The 21,205-nt window shown below is 45.8% G+C and overlaps 1 protein-coding gene across 1 annotated transcript in view; it reads right to left on the minus strand.

Annotated features, from left to right (window-relative positions):
• The window catches only part of LOC139391626 (CUB and Sushi multiple domains 2), a 772,990-nt gene that overhangs the window by 391,192 nt on the left and 360,593 nt on the right, over positions 1–21,205 (minus strand). The window contains exon 8 of the mRNA XM_071139005.1: positions 377–464. Within this exon, the coding sequence (XP_070995106.1) occupies positions 377–464 (88 nt within the window). The remainder of the gene's footprint in view (positions 1–376; positions 465–21,205) is intronic.

A 21,205-nucleotide genomic window follows, 5' to 3' on the forward strand; every position in this document is an offset into this window, starting at 1 on the left:
CCTCTCTATACCCAGTGGTCTATTCCTGAGTAATTACCTCTATATACCCAGTGGTTCCTTAGTCGCATTTTCGGAAACAAATAACACATGCATTGTTTTCTCTTCCTCAATACATTTTCATCCATGTCTCCTTCTCCTCACTCCTTCTCTCTCTCCTCACTCCTTCTCTCCCCTTCTCTCTCTCCTCACTCCTCTCTCTCCTTCTCCTCACTCCTTCCCCTCTATCCTTCCCTCTCTCCTTCCCTCTCTCCTTCCCTCTCTCCTTCCCTCTCTCCTTCTCACCTTCTCTCCTCTCTCCTTCTCTCTCTCCTTATTTCTCTAATTTCTCTCCTCTAATTGTCTATTTCTATTCCTGTTCTGTATTTTGTGTTTTTACCTGAAGTCTGATCCTTTTCTTTTCCCTCGGTCAGGGATCCCCGGGTCTGGACACATGTTATGTCCCTGGGCCACACCCATCTGAGACACTGAGAGAGGGGGGATGAGAGAGAGGGATAAGCAATAGAGTGAGAGAGAAATATGAGAGAGGGATGAGAGTGAGAGAGAGAGGGGTGGATAGATAGGGAAGGGGAGAGAGAGAGAAAGATGAAAGAGAGAGTAAAATAAACAATCACAGTGTTTCGCATAGCAGTCTAGCCAGCAAAAAAATCTAGGTAAATTAGGTATAGCAACTTTCAACAAAACCAGCCTTATTCTAAAATGGATTAAATTGCACATTTTCCTCATTAATCTACACTCAATATCCCATAATGACAAAGCAAAAGCAGTTTTTTTGCAAATAACAAACAGAAATAAACTTATTGACATACGCATCAGACCCTTTGCTATGAGACTCAACATTGAGCTCAGGTGCATCCTGTCTCCATTGATCATCCTTGAGATGTTGCTACATCTTGATTGGAGTCAACGTGTGATAAATTAAATTGATTGGACATGATTTGGAAAGAGACAGAACTCTATATATAAGGTCCCAAAGTTGACAGTGCATATCAGAGCAAAAATCAGAGTTGGTAGAATAGTCCGTAGAGCTCTGAGATGGGATTGGGTTGAGGCACAGATCTGGGGAAGTGTAGCAAAAAAGCATTGAAGGTCCCCAAGAACACAGTGGCCTCCATCAATCTTAAATGGAAGAAGTTGGGAACCACCAAGACCCTTCCTAGTGCCGCCTGGCCAAACTAAACATAAAGGGATGGGGAAAAGGAGGAAAGCTCAGTACCCAGTGGTCTATTACTCAGCCAAGACAACACAGGAGTGGCTTCGGGACAAGTCTCTGAATGTCCTTGAGTGGCCCAGCCAGAGCCCGGACTTGTACCCGATCAAACATCTCTGGAGAGACCTGAAAATTCAGTGCCGTCCAAAAGTATTCCTCCCCTGGGCATTTTTCCTACTGTGTTACAACCTGTAATTTAAATAGATTTTTATTTGGATTTCATGTAATGGACATAAACACAAAATAGTCTGAATTGGTAAAGTGAAATGAAAAAAATTACTTATTTAATATTAAAATGAACGGAAAAGTGGTGCGTGCATATGTATTCACCTCCTTTGCTATGAAGCCCTGAAAAAAAGATCTGGTGCAACCAATTACCTTCATAAGTCATATAATTAGTTAAATAAAGTCCACCTGTGCGCAATCTAGGTGTCACACTATCTGTCACATGATCTCAGTATATGTTCTGTTCTGAAAGGCCCCAGAGTCTGCAACACCACTAAGCAAGGGGCACCACCAATCAGCGGCACCACGAAGACCAAGGAGCTCTCCAAACATGTCAGGGACAAAGTTGTGGAAAAGTACACATCAGGATTGTTATAAAAAAATATCTGAAACTTTGAACATCCCTCGGAGCACCATTAAATCCATTATTAAAAAATGGAAAGAATATGGCACTACAACAAACCTGCCAAGAGAGGGCCGCCCACCAAAACTCACGGACCAGGCAAGGAGGGCATTAATCAGAGAGGCAACAAAGAGACCAAAGATAACACTGAAGAGGCTGCAAAGCTCCACAGTGGAGATGGGAGTATCTGTCCATAGGACCACTTTAAGCCGTTCACTCCACAGAGCTGGGCTTTACGGAAGAGTGGCCAGAAAAAAGTAATTGCTTAAAAAAAAATTGGGAGACTCCATAAGGAAGAAGGTACTCTGGTCAGATGAGACTAAAATTGAGCTTTTTGGCCATCAAGGAAAACGCTATGACTGGCACAAACCCAACACCTCTTGTCAACCCCAAGAGCATGATCCCCACAGTGAAGCATGGTAGTGCCAGCATCATGCTGTGGGGATGTTTTTCATCGGCAGGGAAACTGGTCAGAATTGAAGTAATGATGGATGGTGCTAAATACAGGGAAATTCTTGAGGGAAACATGTTTCAGTCTTCCAGAGATTTGAGACTGGAACGGAGGTTCACCTTCCAGCAGGACAATGACCACAAGCATACTGCTAAAGCAACACTCGAGTGGTTTAAGATTTAAATGTCTTGGAATCGCCTAGTAAAAGCCCAGACCTCAATCCAATTGAGAATCTGTGGTATGACTTAAAGATTGCTGTACACCAGCGGAACCCATCCAACTTGAAGGAGCTGGAGCAGTTTTGCCTTGAAGAACGGACAACAATACCAGTGGCTAGATGTGCCAAGCTTATAGAAACATACCCCAAGAGACTAGCAGCTGTAATTGGTGCAAAAGGTGGCTCTACAAAGTATTGACTTTGGGGGGGTGAATAGTTATGCCTGCTCAAGTTCTCTTTTTTTTGTCTTATTTCTGATTTCTTTTCTTGTTTGTTTCACAATAAAACATATTTTGCATCTTCAAAGTGGTAGGCATGTTATCTAAATCAAATGATACACACCACAAAAAAATAAATGTTTAGTCTAGGTTGTAACGTAACAAAATAGGAAAGATGCCAAGGGGGTGAATACTTTCGCCACTGTAGCTGTGCAGAGACACTCCCCACCGGGGAATACGATGGGGTAGCCTAGTGGTTAGAGCATTGGACTAGTAACCGGAAGGTTGCAAGTTCAAACCCCCGAGCTGAAAAGGTCCAAACTATCGTTCTGCCCCTGAACATGCAGCTAACCCACTGTTCCTAGGCCATCATTGAAAATAATAATTTGTTCTTAACTGAGTTGTCTAGTCAAATATAGGTAAAATAATCCCTTAGAGAATCTTCAGTAGAATTTGAGAAACCCAAGAAGACTTGAGGCTGTAAATCGCTGCCAAAGGTTCTTCAACAAAGTACTGAGTAAAGGGTCTAAATAGTTATGTAAATACTTAAATACATTTGCAAAAAAAATGTGCTTTGTCATTATGAGGTATTGTGTGTAGATTGATTAGGGGAGAAAACGATGTAATACATTTTAGAATGAGGCTGTAACGTAAAAAAGTGTGGAAAAAGTCAAGTGTTTTGAAAACGTAATAATAATACTCAATAATAATATTAATAACCTAATAACCCTAAACCTTGATGAATATCACTGTTTCAAGCATCAGCACATAGAGTTGAAGTCGGAAGTTTACATACACTTAGGTTGTAGTCATTAAAACTCGTTTTTTCAACCACTCCACACATTTCTTGTTAATAAACTTGATAACAAACTATGGAAAGTTGGTTAGGACATCTACTTTGTGCATGACACAAGTAATTTTTCCAACAATAGTTTACAGCCGTCATACCGCTCAGGAAGGAAACACATTCGTTCTCCTAGTGATGAACGTACTTTGGTGCGAAATTTGCAAACCAATCACAGAACACCAGCAAAGGACCTTGTGAAGATGCTGGAGGAAACAAGTACACAAGTATCTCTATCCACAGTAAAACAAGTCCTCTGTCGGCAAAAGCTGAAAGCTGAAACCGCCATAAAAAATAAAAAATAAAAACACCATAGTTTGCAACTGGACAAAGATCGTACTTTCTGGAGAAATGTCCTCTGGTCTGATGAAACAAAAATAGAACTGTTTGGCCATAATGACCATCGTTATGTTTGAAAAGCATCCCAACCGTGAAGGGGGTGCTTTGCTGCATGACTGGTCTGCTTCACACAATAGATTGCATCCTGAGGGGGGAAATTATGTGAAATTATGTGGACATATTGAAGCAACATCTCAAGACATCGATCAGGAAGTTAAATCTTGGTTGCAAATGGGTCTTCCAAATGGACAATGACCCCAAGCATACTTCCAAAGTTGTGGCAAAATGGCTTAACGACAACAATGTCAAGGTACTGGAGTGGCCACCATAAAGCCTTGACCTCAATCCTATAGACAATTTGTGTGCAGAACTGACAAAGTGTGTGCGAGCAAGGAGGCCTACAAACTTGACTCAGTTACACCAGCTCTGTCAGGAAGAATGAGCAGAAATTCACCCAACTTATTGTGGGAAGCTTGTAGAAGGCTACCTGAAATGTTTGACCCAAGCTATGCAATTTAAAGGCAACGCTACCAAATACATTCTCACCCACTGGGAATGTGAAGAAAGAAAATAAAAGCTTAAATAAATCATTCTCTCTACTGTTATTCTGACATTTCACATTCATAAAATAAAGTAGTGATCCTAACTGACCTAAGACAGGTTTTTTTACTAGGATTAAATGTCAGGAATTGTCAAAAACTGAGTTTAAATGAATTTGGTGAAGGTGTATGTAAACTTCCGAATACAACAGGTGCAGTAGAACTTACAGTGAAATGCTGAATACAACAGGTGTAGTAGACCTTACAGTGAAATGATGAATACAACAGGTGTTGTAGACCTTACAGTGAAATAATGAATACAACAGGTGTATTAGACCTTAGTGTGAAATGCTGAATACAACAGGTGTAGTAGACCTCACAGTGAAATGCTGAATACAACAGGTGTAGTAGACCTTACAGTGAAATGATGAATACAACAGGTGTTGTAGACCTTACAGTGAAATGCTGAATACAACAGGTGTATTAGACCTTAGTGTGAAATGCTGAATACAACAGGTGTAGTAGACCTCACAGTGAAATGCTGAATACAACAGGTGTAGTAGACCTTATAGTGAAATGCTGAATACAACAGGTGTAGTAGACCGTACAGTGAAATGCTGAATACAACAGGTGTAGTAGACCACAGTGAAATGCTGAATACAACAGGTGTAGTAGACCTCACAGTCAGTGAAATGCTGAATACAACAGGTGTAGTAGACCTCACAGTGAAATGCTGAATACAACAGGTGTAGTAGACCTTACAGTGAAATGCTGAATACAACAGGTGTAGTAGACCTCACAGTGAAATGCTGAATACAACAGGTGTAGTAGACCTTACAGTGAAATGCTGAATACAACAGGTGTAGTAGACCTCACAGTGAAATGCTGAATACAACAGGTGTAGTAGACCTCACAGTGAAATGCTGAATACAACAGGTGTAGTAGACCTCACAGTGAAATGCTGAATACAACAGGTGTAGTAGACCTCACAGTGAAATGCTATATACAACAGGTGTAGTAGACCTCACAGTGAAATGCTGAATACAACAAGTGTAGTAGACCTCACAGTGAAATGCTGAATACAAGAGGTGTAGTAGACCTTACAGTGAAATGCTGAATACAACAGGTGTAGTAGACCTCACAGTGAAAAGCCCTTAACAAGCAGTTTTAAAGAAAAATTGTTAAATAAAAAAAGTAAATACAAATAAGAAATAGTTCAAGATGATAACAGTACAGAGTCAATGTGGAGGCTATATACAGGGTATTACAGTACAGAGTCAATGTGGAGGCTATATACAGGGTGTTACGGTACAGAGTCAATGTGGAGGCTATATACAGGGTATTATGGTACAGAGTCAATGTGGAGGCTATATACAGGGTGTTACGGTACAGAGTCAATGTGGAGGCTATATACAGGGTGTTACGGTACAGAGTCAATGTGGAGGCTATATACAGGGTATTACGGTACAGAGTCAATGTGGAGGCTATATACAGGGTGTTACGGTACAGAGTCAATGTGGAGGCTATATACAGGGTATTACAGTACAGAGTCAATGTGGAGGCTATATACAGGGGGTACCGGTACAGAGTCCATGTGGAGGTTATATACAGGGTGTTACGGTACAGAGTCAATGTGGAGGCTATATACAGTGGGTACCGGTACAGAGTCAATGTGGAGGCTATATACAGGGGGTACCGGTACAGAGTCAATGTGGAGGCTATATACAGGGGGTACCGGTACAGAGTCAAAGTGGAGGCTATATACAGGGGGTACCGGTACAGAGTCAATGTGGAGGCTATATACAGGGGGCACCGGTACAGAGTCAATGTGGAGGCTGTATACAGGGGGTACCGGTACAGAGTCAATGTGGAGGCTATATACAGGGGGTACCGGTACAGAGTCAATGTGGAGGCTATATACAGGGGGCACCGGTACAGAGTCAATGTGGAGGCTATATACAGGGGGTACCGGTACAGAGTCAATGTGGAGGCTATATACAGGGGGTACCGGTACAGAGTCAATGTGGAGGCTATATACAGGGGGTACCGGTACAGAGTCAATGTGGAGGTTATATACAGGGTGTTACAGTACAGAGTCAGTGTGGAGGCTATATACAGGGGGTACCGGTACAGAGTCAATGTGGAGGCTATATACAGGGTGTTACAGTACAGAGTCAGTGTGGAGGCTATATACAGGGGGTACCGGTACAGAGTCAATGTGGAGGCTATATACAGGGTGTTACAGTACAGAGTCAGTGTGGAGGCTATATACAGGGGGTACCGGTACAGAGTCAATGTGGAGGCTATATACAGGGTGTTACAGTACAGAGTCAGTGTGGAGGCTATATACAGGGGGTACCGGTACAGAGTCAATGTGGAGGCTATATACAGGGTGTTACAGTACAGAGTCAGTGTGGAGGCTATATACAGGGGGTACCGGTACAGAGTCAATGTGGAGGCTATATACAGGGGGTACCGGTACAGAGTCAATGTGGAGGCTATATACAGGGGGTACCGGTACAGAGTCAATGTGGAGGCTAAATACAGGGGGTACCGGTACAGAGTCATTGTGGAGGCTATATACAGGGGGTACCGGTACATAGTCAATGTGGAGGCTATGTACAGGGGGTACCGGTACAGAGTCAATGTGGAGGCTATATACAGGGGGTACCGGTACAGAGTCAGTGTGGAGGCTATATACAGGGGGTACCGGTACAGAGTCAATGTGGAGGCTATATACAGGGGGTACCGGTACAGAGTCAGTGTGGAGGCTATATACAGGGGGTACCGGTACAGAGTCAGTGTGGAGGCTATATACAGGGTATTACGGTACAGAGTCAATGTGGAGGCTATTTACAGGGGGTACCGGTACAGAGTCAGTGTGGAGGCTATATACAGGGGGTACCGGTACAGAGTCAGTGTGGAGGCTATATACAGGGGGTACCGGTACAGAGTCAGTGTGGAGGCTATATACAGGGGGTACCGGTACAGAGTCAATGTGGAGGCTATATACAGGGGGTAACGGTACAGAGTCAATGTGGAGGCTATATACAGGGTCTTACGGTACAGAGTCAATGTGGAGGCTATATACAGGGTATTACAGTACAGAGTCCATGTGGAGTTTATATACAGGGTATTACGGTACAGAGTCAATGTGGAGGCTATATACAGGGGGAACCGGTACAGAGTCAATGTGAAGGCTATATACAGGGCATTACGGTACAGAGTCAATGTGGAGGCTATATACAGGGTATTACAGTACAGAGTCAATGTGGAGGCTATATACAGGGTGTTACGGTACAGAGTCAATATGGAGGCTATATACAGGGTATTACAGTACAGAGTCAAAGTGGAGGCTATATACAGGGTGTTACGGTACAGAGTCAATGTGGAGGCTATATACAGGGTATTACAGTACAGAGTCAATGTGGAGGTTATATACAGGGTGTTACAGTACAGAGTCAGTGTGGAGGCTATATACAGGGGGTACCGGTACAGAGTCAATGTGGAGGCTATATACAGGGTGTTACAGTACAGAGTCAGTGTGGAGGCTATATACAGGGGGTACCGGTACAGAGTCAATGTGGAGGCTATATACAGGGTGTTACAGTACAGAGTCAGTGTGGAGGCTATATACAGGGGGTACCGGTACAGAGTCAATGTGGAGGCTATATACAGGGTGTTACAGTACAGAGTCAGTGTGGAGGCTATATACAGGGGGTACCGGTACAGAGTCAATGTGGAGGCTATATACAGGGTGTTACAGTACAGAGTCAGTGTGGAGGCTATATACAGGGGGTACCGGTACAGAGTCAATGTGGAGGCTATATACAGGGGGTACCGGTACAGAGTCAATGTGGAGGCTATATACAGGGGGTACCGGTACAGAGTCAATGTGGAGGCTAAATACAGGGGGTACCGGTACAGAGTCATTGTGGAGGCTATATACAGGGGGTACCGGTACATAGTCAATGTGGAGGCTATGTACAGGGGGTACCGGTACAGAGTCAATGTGGAGGCTATATACAGGGGGTACCGGTACAGAGTCAGTGTGGAGGCTATATACAGGGGGTACCGGTACAGAGTCAATGTGGAGGCTATATACAGGGGGTACCGGTACAGAGTCAGTGTGGAGGCTATATACAGGGGGTACCGGTACAGAGTCAGTGTGGAGGCTATATACAGGGTATTACGGTACAGAGTCAATGTGGAGGCTATTTACAGGGGGTACCGGTACAGAGTCAATGTGGAGGCTATATACAGGGTGTTACAGTACAGAGTCAGTGTGGAGGCTATATACAGGGGGTACCGGTACAGAGTCAATGTGGAGGCTATATACAGGGTATTACAGTACAGAGTCAATGTGGAGGTTATATACAGGGTGTTACAGTACAGAGTCAGTGTGGAGGCTATATACAGGGGGTACCGGTACAGAGTCAATGTGGAGGCTATATACAGGGTGTTACAGTACAGAGTCAGTGTGGAGGCTATATACAGGGGGTACCGGTACAGAGTCAATGTGGAGGCTATATACAGGGTGTTACAGTACAGAGTCAGTGTGGAGGCTATATACAGGGGGTACCGGTACAGAGTCAATGTGGAGGCTATATACAGGGTGTTACAGTACAGAGTCAGTGTGGAGGCTATATACAGGGGGTACCGGTACAGAGTCAATGTGGAGGCTATATACAGGGTGTTACAGTACAGAGTCAGTGTGGAGGCTATATACAGGGGGTACCGGTACAGAGTCAATGTGGAGGCTATATACAGGGGGTACCGGTACAGAGTCAATGTGGAGGCTATATACAGGGGGTACCGGTACAGAGTCAATGTGGAGGCTAAATACAGGGGGTACCGGTACAGAGTCATTGTGGAGGCTATATACAGGGGGTACCGGTACATAGTCAATGTGGAGGCTATGTACAGGGGGTACCGGTACAGAGTCAATGTGGAGGCTATATACAGGGGGTACCGGTACAGAGTCAGTGTGGAGGCTATATACAGGGGGTACCGGTACAGAGTCAATGTGGAGGCTGTATACAGGGGGTACCGGTACAGAGTCAATGTGGAGGCTATATACAGGGTATTACGGTACAGAGTCAATGTGGAGGCTATATACAGGGTATTACGGTACAGAGTCAATGTGGAGGCTATATACAGGGTATTACAGTACAGAGTCAATGTGGAGTTTATATACAGGGTATTACGGTACAGAGTCAATGTGGAGGCTATATACAGGGGGTACCGGTACAGAGTCAATGTGAAGGCTATATACAGGGCATTACGGTACAGAGTCAATGTGGAGGCTATATACAGGGTATTACGGTACAGAGTCAATGTGGAGGCTATATACAGGGTATTACAGTACAGAGTCAATGTGGAGGCTATATACAGGGTATTACGGTACAGAGTCAATGTGGAGGCTATATACAGGGTATTACGGTACAGAGTCAATGTGGAGGCTATATACAGGGTATTACAGTACAGAGTCAATGTGGAGGCTATATATAGGGTATTACGGTACAGAGTCAATGTGGAGTTTATATACAGGGTATTACGGTACAGAGTCAATGTGGAGGCTATATACAGGGTATTACGGTACAGAGTCAATGTGGAGGCTATATACAGGGTGTTACGGTACAGAGTCAATGTGGAGGCTATATACAGGGTATTATGGTACAGAGTCAATGTGGAGGCTATATACAGGGTGTTACGGTACAGAGTCAAAGTGGAGGCTATATACAGGGTGTTACGGTACAGAGTCAATGTGGAGGCTATATACAGGGTATTACGGTACAGAGTCAATGTGGAGGCTATATACAGGGTGTTACGGTACAGAGTCAATGTGGAGGCTATATACAGGGTATTACAGTACAGAGTCAATGTGGAGGCTATATACAGGGGGTACCGGTACAGAGTCCATGTGGAGGTTATATACAGGGTGTTACGGTACAGAGTCAATGTGGAGGCTATATACAGTGGGTACCGGTACAGAGTCAATGTGGAGGCTATATACAGGGGGTACCGGTACAGAGTCAATGTGGAGGCTATATACAGGGGGTACCGGTACAGAGTCAATGTGGAGGCTATATACAGGGGGTACCGGTACAGAGTCAATGTGGAGGCTATATACAGGGGGCACCGGTACAGAGTCAATGTGGAGGCTGTATACAGGGGGTACCGGTACAGAGTCAATGTGGAGGCTATATACAGGGGGTACCGGTACAGAGTCAATGTGGAGGCTATATACAGGGGGCACCGGTACAGAGTCAATGTGGAGGCTATATACAGGGGGTACCGGTACAGAGTCAATGTGGAGGCTATATACAGGGGGTACCGGTACAGAGTCAATGTGGAGGCTATATACAGGGGGCACCGGTACAGAGTCAATGTGGAGGCTATATACAGGGGGTACCGGTACAGAGTCAATGTGGAGGCTATATACAGGGGGTACCGGTACAGAGTCAATGTGGAGGCTATATACAGGGGGTACCGGTACAGAGTCAATGTGGAGGTTATATACAGGGTGTTACAGTACAGAGTCAGTGTGGAGGCTATATACAGGGGGTACCGGTACAGAGTCAATGTGGAGGCTATATACAGGGTGTTACAGTACAGAGTCAGTGTGGAGGCTATATACAGGGGGTACCGGTACAGAGTCAATGTGGAGGCTATATACAGGGTGTTACAGTACAGAGTCAGTGTGGAGGCTATATACAGGGGGTACCGGTACAGAGTCAATGTGGAGGCTATATACAGGGTGTTACAGTACAGAGTCAGTGTGGAGGCTATATACAGGGGGTACCGGTACAGAGTCAATGTGGAGGCTATATACAGGGTGTTACAGTACAGAGTCAGTGTGGAGGCTATATACAGGGGGTACCGGTACAGAGTCAATGTGGAGGCTATATACAGGGGGTACCGGTACAGAGTCAATGTGGAGGCTATATACAGGGGGTACCGGTACAGAGTCAATGTGGAGGCTAAATACAGGGGTACCGGTACAGAGTCATTGTGGAGGCTATATACAGGGGGTACCGGTACATAGTCAATGTGGAGGCTATGTACAGGGGGTACCGGTACAGAGTCAATGTGGAGGCTATATACAGGGGGTACCGGTACAGAGTCAGTGTGGAGGCTATATACAGGGGGTACCGGTACAGAGTCAATGTGGAGGCTATATACAGGGGGTACCGGTACAGAGTCAGTGTGGAGGCTATATACAGGGGGTACCGGTACAGAGTCAGTGTGGAGGCTATATACAGGGTATTACGGTACAGAGTCAATGTGGAGGCTATTTACAGGGGGTACCGGTACAGAGTCAGTGTGGAGGCTATATACAGGGGGTACCGGTACAGAGTCAGTGTGGAGGCTATATACAGGGGGTACCGGTACAGAGTCAGTGTGGAGGCTATATACAGGGGGTACCGGTACAGAGTCAATGTGGAGGCTGTATACAGGGGGTACCGGTACAGAGTCAATGTGGAGGCTATATACAGGGTATTACGGTACAGAGTCAATGTGGAGGCTATATACAGGGTATTACAGTACAGAGTCCATGTGGAGTTTATATACAGGGTATTACGGTACAGAGTCAATGTGGAGGCTATATACAGGGGGTACCGGTACAGAGTCAATGTGAAGGCTATATACAGGGCATTACGGTACAGAGTCAATGTGGAGGCTATATACAGGGTATTACAGTACAGAGTCAATGTGGAGGCTATATACAGGGTGTTACGGTACAGAGTCAATATGGAGGCTATATACAGGGTATTACAGTACAGAGTCAAAGTGGAGGCTATATACAGGGTGTTACGGTACAGAGTCAATGTGGAGGCTATATACAGGGTATTACAGTACAGAGTCAATGTGGAGGTTATATACAGGGTGTTACAGTACAGAGTCAGTGTGGAGGCTATATACAGGGGGTACCGGTACAGAGTCAATGTGGAGGCTATATACAGGGTGTTACAGTACAGAGTCAGTGTGGAGGCTATATACAGGGGGTACCGGTACAGAGTCAATGTGGAGGCTATATACAGGGTGTTACAGTACAGAGTCAGTGTGGAGGCTATATACAGGGGGTACCGGTACAGAGTCAATGTGGAGGCTATATACAGGGTGTTACAGTACAGAGTCAGTGTGGAGGCTATATACAGGGGGTACCGGTACAGAGTCAATGTGGAGGCTATATACAGGGTGTTACAGTACAGAGTCAGTGTGGAGGCTATATACAGGGGGTACCGGTACAGAGTCAATGTGGAGGCTATATACAGGGGGTACCGGTACAGAGTCAATGTGGAGGCTATATACAGGGGGTACCGGTACAGAGTCAATGTGGAGGCTAAATACAGGGGGTACCGGTACAGAGTCATTGTGGAGGCTATATACAGGGGGTACCGGTACATAGTCAATGTGGAGGCTATGTACAGGGGGTACCGGTACAGAGTCAATGTGGAGGCTATATACAGGGGGTACCGGTACAGAGTCAGTGTGGAGGCTATATACAGGGGGTACCGGTACAGAGTCAATGTGGAGGCTATATACAGGGGGTACCGGTACAGAGTCAGTGTGGAGGCTATATACAGGGGGTACCGGTACAGAGTCAGTGTGGAGGCTATATACAGGGTATTCCGGTACAGAGTCACTGTGGAGGCTATTTACAGGGGGTACCGGTACAGAGTCAATGTGGAGGCTATATACAGGGTGTTACAGTACAGAGTCAGTGTGGAGGCTATATACAGGGGGTACCGGTACAGAGTCAATGTGGAGGCTATATACAGGGTATTACAGTACAGAGTCAATGTGGAGGTTATATACAGGGTGTTACAGTACAGAGTCAGTGTGGAGGCTATATACAGGGGGTACCGGTACAGAGTCAATGTGGAGGCTATATACAGGGTGTTACAGTACAGAGTCAGTGTGGAGGCTATATACAGGGGGTACCGGTACAGAGTCAATGTGGAGGCTATATACAGGGTGTTACAGTACAGAGTCAGTGTGGAGGCTATATACAGGGGGTACCGGTACAGAGTCAATGTGGAGGCTATATACAGGGTGTTACAGTACAGAGTCAGTGTGGAGGCTATATACAGGGGGTACCGGTACAGAGTCAATGTGGAGGCTATATACAGGGTGTTACAGTACAGAGTCAGTGTGGAGGCTATATACAGGGGGTACCGGTACAGAGTCAATGTGGAGGCTATATACAGGGGGTACCGGTACAGAGTCAATGTGGAGGCTATATACAGGGGGTACCGGTACAGAGTCAATGTGGAGGCTAAATACAGGGGGTACCGGTACAGAGTCATTGTGGAGGCTATATACAGGGGGTACCGGTACATAGTCAATGTGGAGGCTATGTACAGGGGGTACCGGTACAGAGTCAATGTGGAGGCTATATACAGGGGGTACCGGTACAGAGTCAGTGTGGAGGCTATATACAGGGGGTACCGGTACAGAGTCAATGTGGAGGCTGTATACAGGGGGTACCGGTACAGAGTCAATGTGGAGGCTATATACAGGGTATTACGGTACAGAGTCAATGTGGAGGCTATATACAGGGTATTACGGTACAGAGTCAATGTGGAGGCTATATACAGGGTATTACAGTACAGAGTCAATGTGGAGTTTATATACAGGGTATTACGGTACAGAGTCAATGTGGAGGCTATATACAGGGGGTACCGGTACAGAGTCAATGTGAAGGCTATATACAGGGCATTACGGTACAGAGTCAATGTGGAGGCTATATACAGGGTATTACGGTACAGAGTCAATGTGGAGGCTATATACAGGGTATTACAGTACAGAGTCAATGTGGAGGCTATATACAGGGTATTACGGTACAGAGTCAATGTGGAGGCTATATACAGGGTATTACGGTACAGAGTCAATGTGGAGGCTATATACAGGGTATTACAGTACAGAGTCAATGTGGAGGCTATATATAGGGTATTACGGTACAGAGTCAATGTGGAGTTTATATACAGGGTATTACGGTACAGAGTCAATGTGGAGGCTATATACAGGGTATTACGGTACAGAGTCAATGTGGAGGCTATATACAGGGTATTACGGTACAGAGTCAATGTGGAGGCTATATACAGGGTATTACGGTACAGAGTCAATGTGGAGGCTATATACAGGGTATTACAGTACAGAGTCAATGTGGAGGCTATATACAGGGTGTTACTGTACAGAGTCAATGTGGAGGCTATATACAGGGTTTTACGGTACAGAGTCAATGTGGAGGCTATATACAGGGTATTACAGTACAGAGTCAATGTGGAGGCTATATACAGGGTGTTACGGTACAGAGTCAATATGGAGGCTATATACAGGGTATTACAGTACAGAGTCAAAGTGGAGGCTATATACAGGGTGTTACGGTACAGAGTCAATGTGGAGGCTATATACAGGGTATTACAGTACAGAGTCAATGTGGAGGTTATATACAGGGTGTTACAGTACAGAGTCAGTGTGGAGGCTATATACAGGGGGTACCGGTACAGAGTCAATGTGGAGGCTATATACAGGGTGTTACAGTACAGAGTCAGTGTGGAGGCTATATACAGGGGGTACCGGTACAGAGTCAATGTGGAGGCTATATACAGGGTGTTACAGTACAGAGTCAGTGTGGAGGCTATATACAGGGGGTACCGGTACAGAGTCAATGTGGAGGCTATATACAGGGTGTTACAGTACAGAGTCAGTGTGGAGGCTATATACAGGGGGTACCGGTACAGAGTCAATGTGGAGGCTATATACAGGGTGTTACAGTACAGAGTCAGTGTGGAGGCTATATACAGGGGGTACCGGTACAGAGTCAATGTGGAGGCTATATACAGGGGGTACCGGTACAGAGTCAATGTGGAGGCTATATACAGGGGGTACCGGTACAGAGTCAATGTGGAGGCAAAATACAGGGGGTACCGGTACAGAGTCATTGTGGAGGCTATATACAGGGGGTACCGGTACATGGTCAATGTGGAGGCTATGTACAGGGGGTACCGGTACAGAGTCAATGTGGAGGCTATATACAGGGGGTACCGGTACAGAGTCAGTGTGGAGGCTATATACAGGGGGTACCGGTACAGAGTCAATGTGGAGGCTATATACAGGGGGTACCGGTACAGAGTCAGTGTGGAGGCTATATACAGGGTATTACGGTACAGAGTCAATGTGGAGGCTATTTACAGGGGGTACCGGTACAGAGTCAATGTGGAGGCTATATACAGGGTGTTACAGTACAGAGTCAGTGTGGAGGCTATATACAGGGGGTACCGGTACAGAGTCAATGTGGAGGCTATATACAGGGTATTACAGTACAGAGTCAATGTGGAGGTTATATACAGGGTGTTACAGTACAGAGTCAGTGTGGAGGCTATATACAGGGGGTACCGGTACAGAGTCAATGTGGAGGCTATATACAGGGTGTTACAGTACAGAGTCAGTGTGGAGGCTATATACAGGGGGTACCGGTACAGAGTCAATGTGGAGGCTATATACAGGGTGTTACAGTACAGAGTCAGTGTGGAGGCTATATACAGGGGGTACCGGTACAGAGTCAATGTGGAGGCTATATACAGGGTGTTACAGTACAGAGTCAGTGTGGAGGCTATATACAGGGGGTACCGGTACAGAGTCAATGTGGAGGCTATATACAGGGGGTACCGGTACAGAGTCAATGTGGAGGCTATATACAGGGGGTACCGGTACAGAGTCAATGTGGAGGCTAAATACAGGGGGTACCGGTACAGAGTCATTGTGGAGGCTATATACAGGGGGTACCGGTACATAGTCAATGTGGAGGCTATGTACAGGGGGTACCGGTACAGAGTCAATGTGGAGGCTATATACAGGGGGTACCGGTACAGAGTCAATGTGGAGGCTATATACAGGGGGTACCGGTACAGAGTCAGTGTGGAGGCTATATACAGGGGGTACCGGTACAGAGTCAATGTGGAGGCTATATACAGGGGGTACCGGTACAGAGTCAGTGTGGAGGCTATATACAGGGGGTACCGGTACAGAGTCAGTGTGGAGGCTATATACAGGGTATTACGGTACAGAGTCAATGTGGAGGCTATTTACAGGGGGTACCGGTACAGAGTCAGTGTGGAGGCTATATACAGGGGGTACCGGTACAGAGTCAGTGTGGAGGCTATATACAGGGGGTACCGGTACAGAGTCAGTGTGGAGGCTATATACAGGGGGTACCGGTACAGAGTCAATGTGGAGGCTGTATACAGGGGGTACCGGTACAGAGTCAATGTGGAGGCTATATACAGGGTATTACGGTACAGAGTCAATGTGGAGGCTATATACAGGGTATTACAGTACAGAGTCAATGTGGAGTTTATATACAGGGTATTACGGTACAGAGTCAATGTGGAGGCTATATACAGGGGGTACCGGTACAGAGTCAATGCGAAGGCTATATACAGGGTATTACGGTACAGAGTCAATGTGGAGGCTATATACAGGGTATTACGATACAGAGTCAATGTGGAGGCTATATACAGGGTATTACAGTACAGAGTCAATGTGGAGGCTATATACAGGGTATTACGGTACAGAGTCAATGTGGAGGCTATATACAGGGTATTACAGTACAGAGTCAATGTGGAGGCTATATACAGGGTGTTACTGTACAGAGTCAATGTGGAGGCTATATACAGGGTATTACGGTACAGAGTCAATGTGGAGGCTATATACAGGGTATTACAGTACAGAGTCAATGTGGAGGCTATATACAGGGTGTTACGGTACAGAGTCAATATGGAGGCTATATACAGGGTATTACGGTACAGAGTCAATGTGGAGGCTATATACAGGGTATTACAGTACAGAGTCAAAGTGGAGGCTATATACAGGGTGTTACGGTACAGAGTCAATGTGGAGGCTATATACAGGGTATTACAGTACAGAGTCAATGTGGAGGCTATATACAGGGTGTTACGGTACAGAGTCAATGTGGAGGCTATATACAGGGTATTACGGTACAGAGTCAATGTGGAGGCTATATACAGGGTATTACTGTACAGAGTCAATGTGGAGGCTATATACAGGGTGTTACGGTACAGAGTCAATGTGGAGGCTATATACAGGGTATTACGGTACAGAGTCAATGTGGAGGCTATATACAGGGTATTACAGTACAGAGTCAATGTGGAGGCTATATGCAGGGTGTTACGGTACAGAGTCAATGTGGAGGCTATATACAGGGTATTACGGTACAGAGTCAATGTGGAGGCTATATACAGGGTATTACAGTACAGAGTCAATGTGGAGGCTATATACAGGGTGTTACGGTACAGAGTCAATGTGGAGGCTATATACAGGGTATTACGGTACAGAGTCAATGTGGAGGCTATATACAGGGTATTACGGTACAGAGTCAATGTGGAGGCTATATACAGGAGGTACCGGTACAGAGTCAATGTGGAGACTATATACAGGGTATTATGGTACAGAGTCAATGTGGAGGCTATATACAGGGGGTACCGGTACAGAGTCAATGTGGAGGCTATATACAGGGGGTACCAGTACAGAGTCAATGTGGAGACTATATACAGGGGGGTACCGGTACAGAGTCAACATGGAGGCTATATACAGGGTGTTACGGTACAGAGTCAACATGGAGGCTATATACAGGGTATTACGGTACAGAGTCAATGTGTAGGCTATATACAGGAGGTACCGGTACAGAGTCAATGTGGAGACTATATACAGGGTATTACGGTACAGAGTCAATGTGGAGGCTATATACAGGGGGTACCGATACAGAGTCAATGTGGAGGCTATATACAGGGTGTACCGTACAGAGTCAATGTGGAGGCTATATACAGGGGATACCGGTACAGAGTCAATGTGGAGGCTATATACAGGGGGTACCGGTACAGAGTCAATGTGGAGGCTATATACAGGGGGTACCGGTACAGAGTCATTGTGGAGGCTATATACAGGGGGTACCGGTACATAGTCAATGTGGAGGCTATGTACAGGGGGTACCGGTACAGAGTCAATGTGGAGGCTATATACAGGGGGTACCGGTACAGAGTCAGTGTGGAGGCTATATACAGGGGGTACCGGTACAGAGTCAATGTGGAGGCTATATACAGGGGGTACCGGTACAGAGTCAGTGTGGAGGCTATATACAGGGTATTACGGTACAGAGTCAATGTGGAGGCTATTTACAGGGGGTACCGGTACAGAGTCAGTGTGGAGGCTATATACAGGGGGTACCGGTACAGAGTCAGTGTGGAGGCTATATACAGGGGGTACCGGTACAGAGTCAGTGTGGAGGCTATATACAGGGGGTACCGGTACAGAGTCAATGTGGAGGCTGTATACAGGGTGTTACGGTACAGAGTCAATGTGGAGGCTATATACAGGGTATTACAGTACAGAGTCAATGTGGAGGCTATATACAGGGTGTTACGGTACAGAGTCAACATGGAGGCTATATACAGGGTATTACGGTACAGAGTCAATGTGTAGGCTATATACAGGAGGTACCGGTAAAGAGTCAATGTGGAGACTATATACAGGGTATTACGGTACAGAGTCAATGTGGAGGCTATATACAGGGGGTACCGATACAGAGTCAATGTGGAGGCTATATACAGGGTGTACCGTACACAGTCAATGTGGAGGCTATATACAGGGGATACCGGTACAGAGTCAATGTGGAGGCTATATACAGGGGGTACCGGTACAGAGTCAATGTGGAGGCTATATACAGGGGGTACCGATACAGAGTCAATGTGGAGGCTATATACAGGGTGTACCGTACAGAGTCAATGTGGAGGCTATATACAGGGGATACCGGTACAGAGTCATTGTGGAGGCTATTTCCAGGGGGTACCGGTACAGAGTCAATGTGGAGAATATATACAGGGGATACCGGTACAGAGTCAATGTGGAGACTATATACAGGGTTTTACGGTACTGAGTCAATGTGGCTATTTACAGGGGGTACTGGTACAGAGTCAATGTGGAGGCTATATACAGGGGATACCGGTACAGAGTCAATGTGGAGGCTAAATACAGGGGGTACCGGTACAGAGTCAATGTGGAGGCTATATACAGGGGGTACCGGTACAGAGTCAATGTGGAGGCTATATACAGGGGGTACCAGTACAGAGTCAATGTGGAGACTATATACAGGGGGGTACCGGTACAGAGTCAACATGGAGGCTATATACAGGGTGTTACGGTACAGAGTCAACATGGAGGCTATATACAGGGTATTACGGTACAGAGTCAATGTGTAGGCTATATACAGGAGGTACCGGTACAGAGTCAATGTGGAGACTATATACAGGGTATTACGGTACAGAGTCAATGTGGAGGCTATATACAGGGGGTACCGATACAGAGTCAATGTGGAGGCTATATACAGGGTGTACCGTACAGAGTCAATGTGGAGGCTATATACAGGGGATACCGGTACAGAGTCAATGTGGAGGCTATATACAAGGGGTACCGGTACAGAGTCAATGTGGAGGCTATATACAAGGGGTACCGATACAGAGTCAATGTGGAGGCTATATACAGGGTTTTACGGTACAGAGTCAATGTGGAGGCTATATACAGGGGATACTGGTACAGAGTCAATGTGGAGACTATATACAAGTTGTTACGGTACAGAGTCAATGTGGAGACTATATACAGGGTGTTACGGTACAGAGTCAATGTGGAGGCTATATACAGGGTATTACGGTACAGAGTCAATGTGGAGTCTATATACAGGGTATTACGGTACAGAGTCAATGTGGAGGCTATATACAGGGTGTTAAGGTATAGAGTCAATGTGGAGGCTATATACAGGGGGGACCGGTACAGAGTCAGTGTGGAGGCTATTTACAGGGGGTACCGGTACAGAGTCAATGTGGAGGCTATTTACAGGGGGTACCGGTACAGAGTCAATGTGGAGGCTATATACAGGGTATTACGGTACAGAGTCAATGTGGAGGCTATATACAGGGTATTACAGTACAGAGTCAATGTGGAGGCTATATACAGGGTGTTACGGTACAGAGTCAATGTGGAGGCTATATACAGGGTATTACGGTACAGAGTCAATGTGGAGGCTATATACAGGGTATTACAGTACAGAGTCAATGTGGAGGCTATATACAGGGTGTTACGGTACAGAGTCAATGTGGAGGCTATATACAGGGTATTACGGTACAGAGTCAATGTGGAGGCTATATACAGGGTATTACGGTACAGAGTCAATGTGGAGGCTATATACAGGAGGTACCGGTACAGAGTCAATGTGAAGACTATATACAGGGTATTATGGTACAGAGTCAATGTGGAGGCTATATACAGGGGGTACCGGTACAGAGTCAATGTGGAGGCTATATACAGGGGGTACCAGTACAGAGTCAATGTGGAGACTATATACAGGGGGGTACCGGTACAGAGTCAACATGGAGGCTATATACAGGGTGTTACGGTACAGAGTCAACATGGAGGCTATATACAGGGTATTATGGTACAGAATCAATGTGTAGGCTATATACAGGAGGTACCGGTACAGAGTCAATGTGGAGACTATATACAGGGTATTACGGTACAGAGTCAATGTGGAGGCTATATACAGGGGGTACCGATACAGAGTCAATGTGGAGGCTATATACAGGGTGTACCGTACAGAGTCAATGTGGAGGCTATATACAGGGGATACCGGTACAGAGTCAATGTGGAGGCTATATACAGGGGGTACCGGTACAGAGTCAATGTG

Source organism: Oncorhynchus clarkii, chromosome 32, assembly GCF_045791955.1.
Source record: "Oncorhynchus clarkii lewisi isolate Uvic-CL-2024 chromosome 32, UVic_Ocla_1.0, whole genome shotgun sequence".
Classification (NCBI taxonomy): Eukaryota; Metazoa; Chordata; class Actinopteri; order Salmoniformes; family Salmonidae; genus Oncorhynchus; species Oncorhynchus clarkii.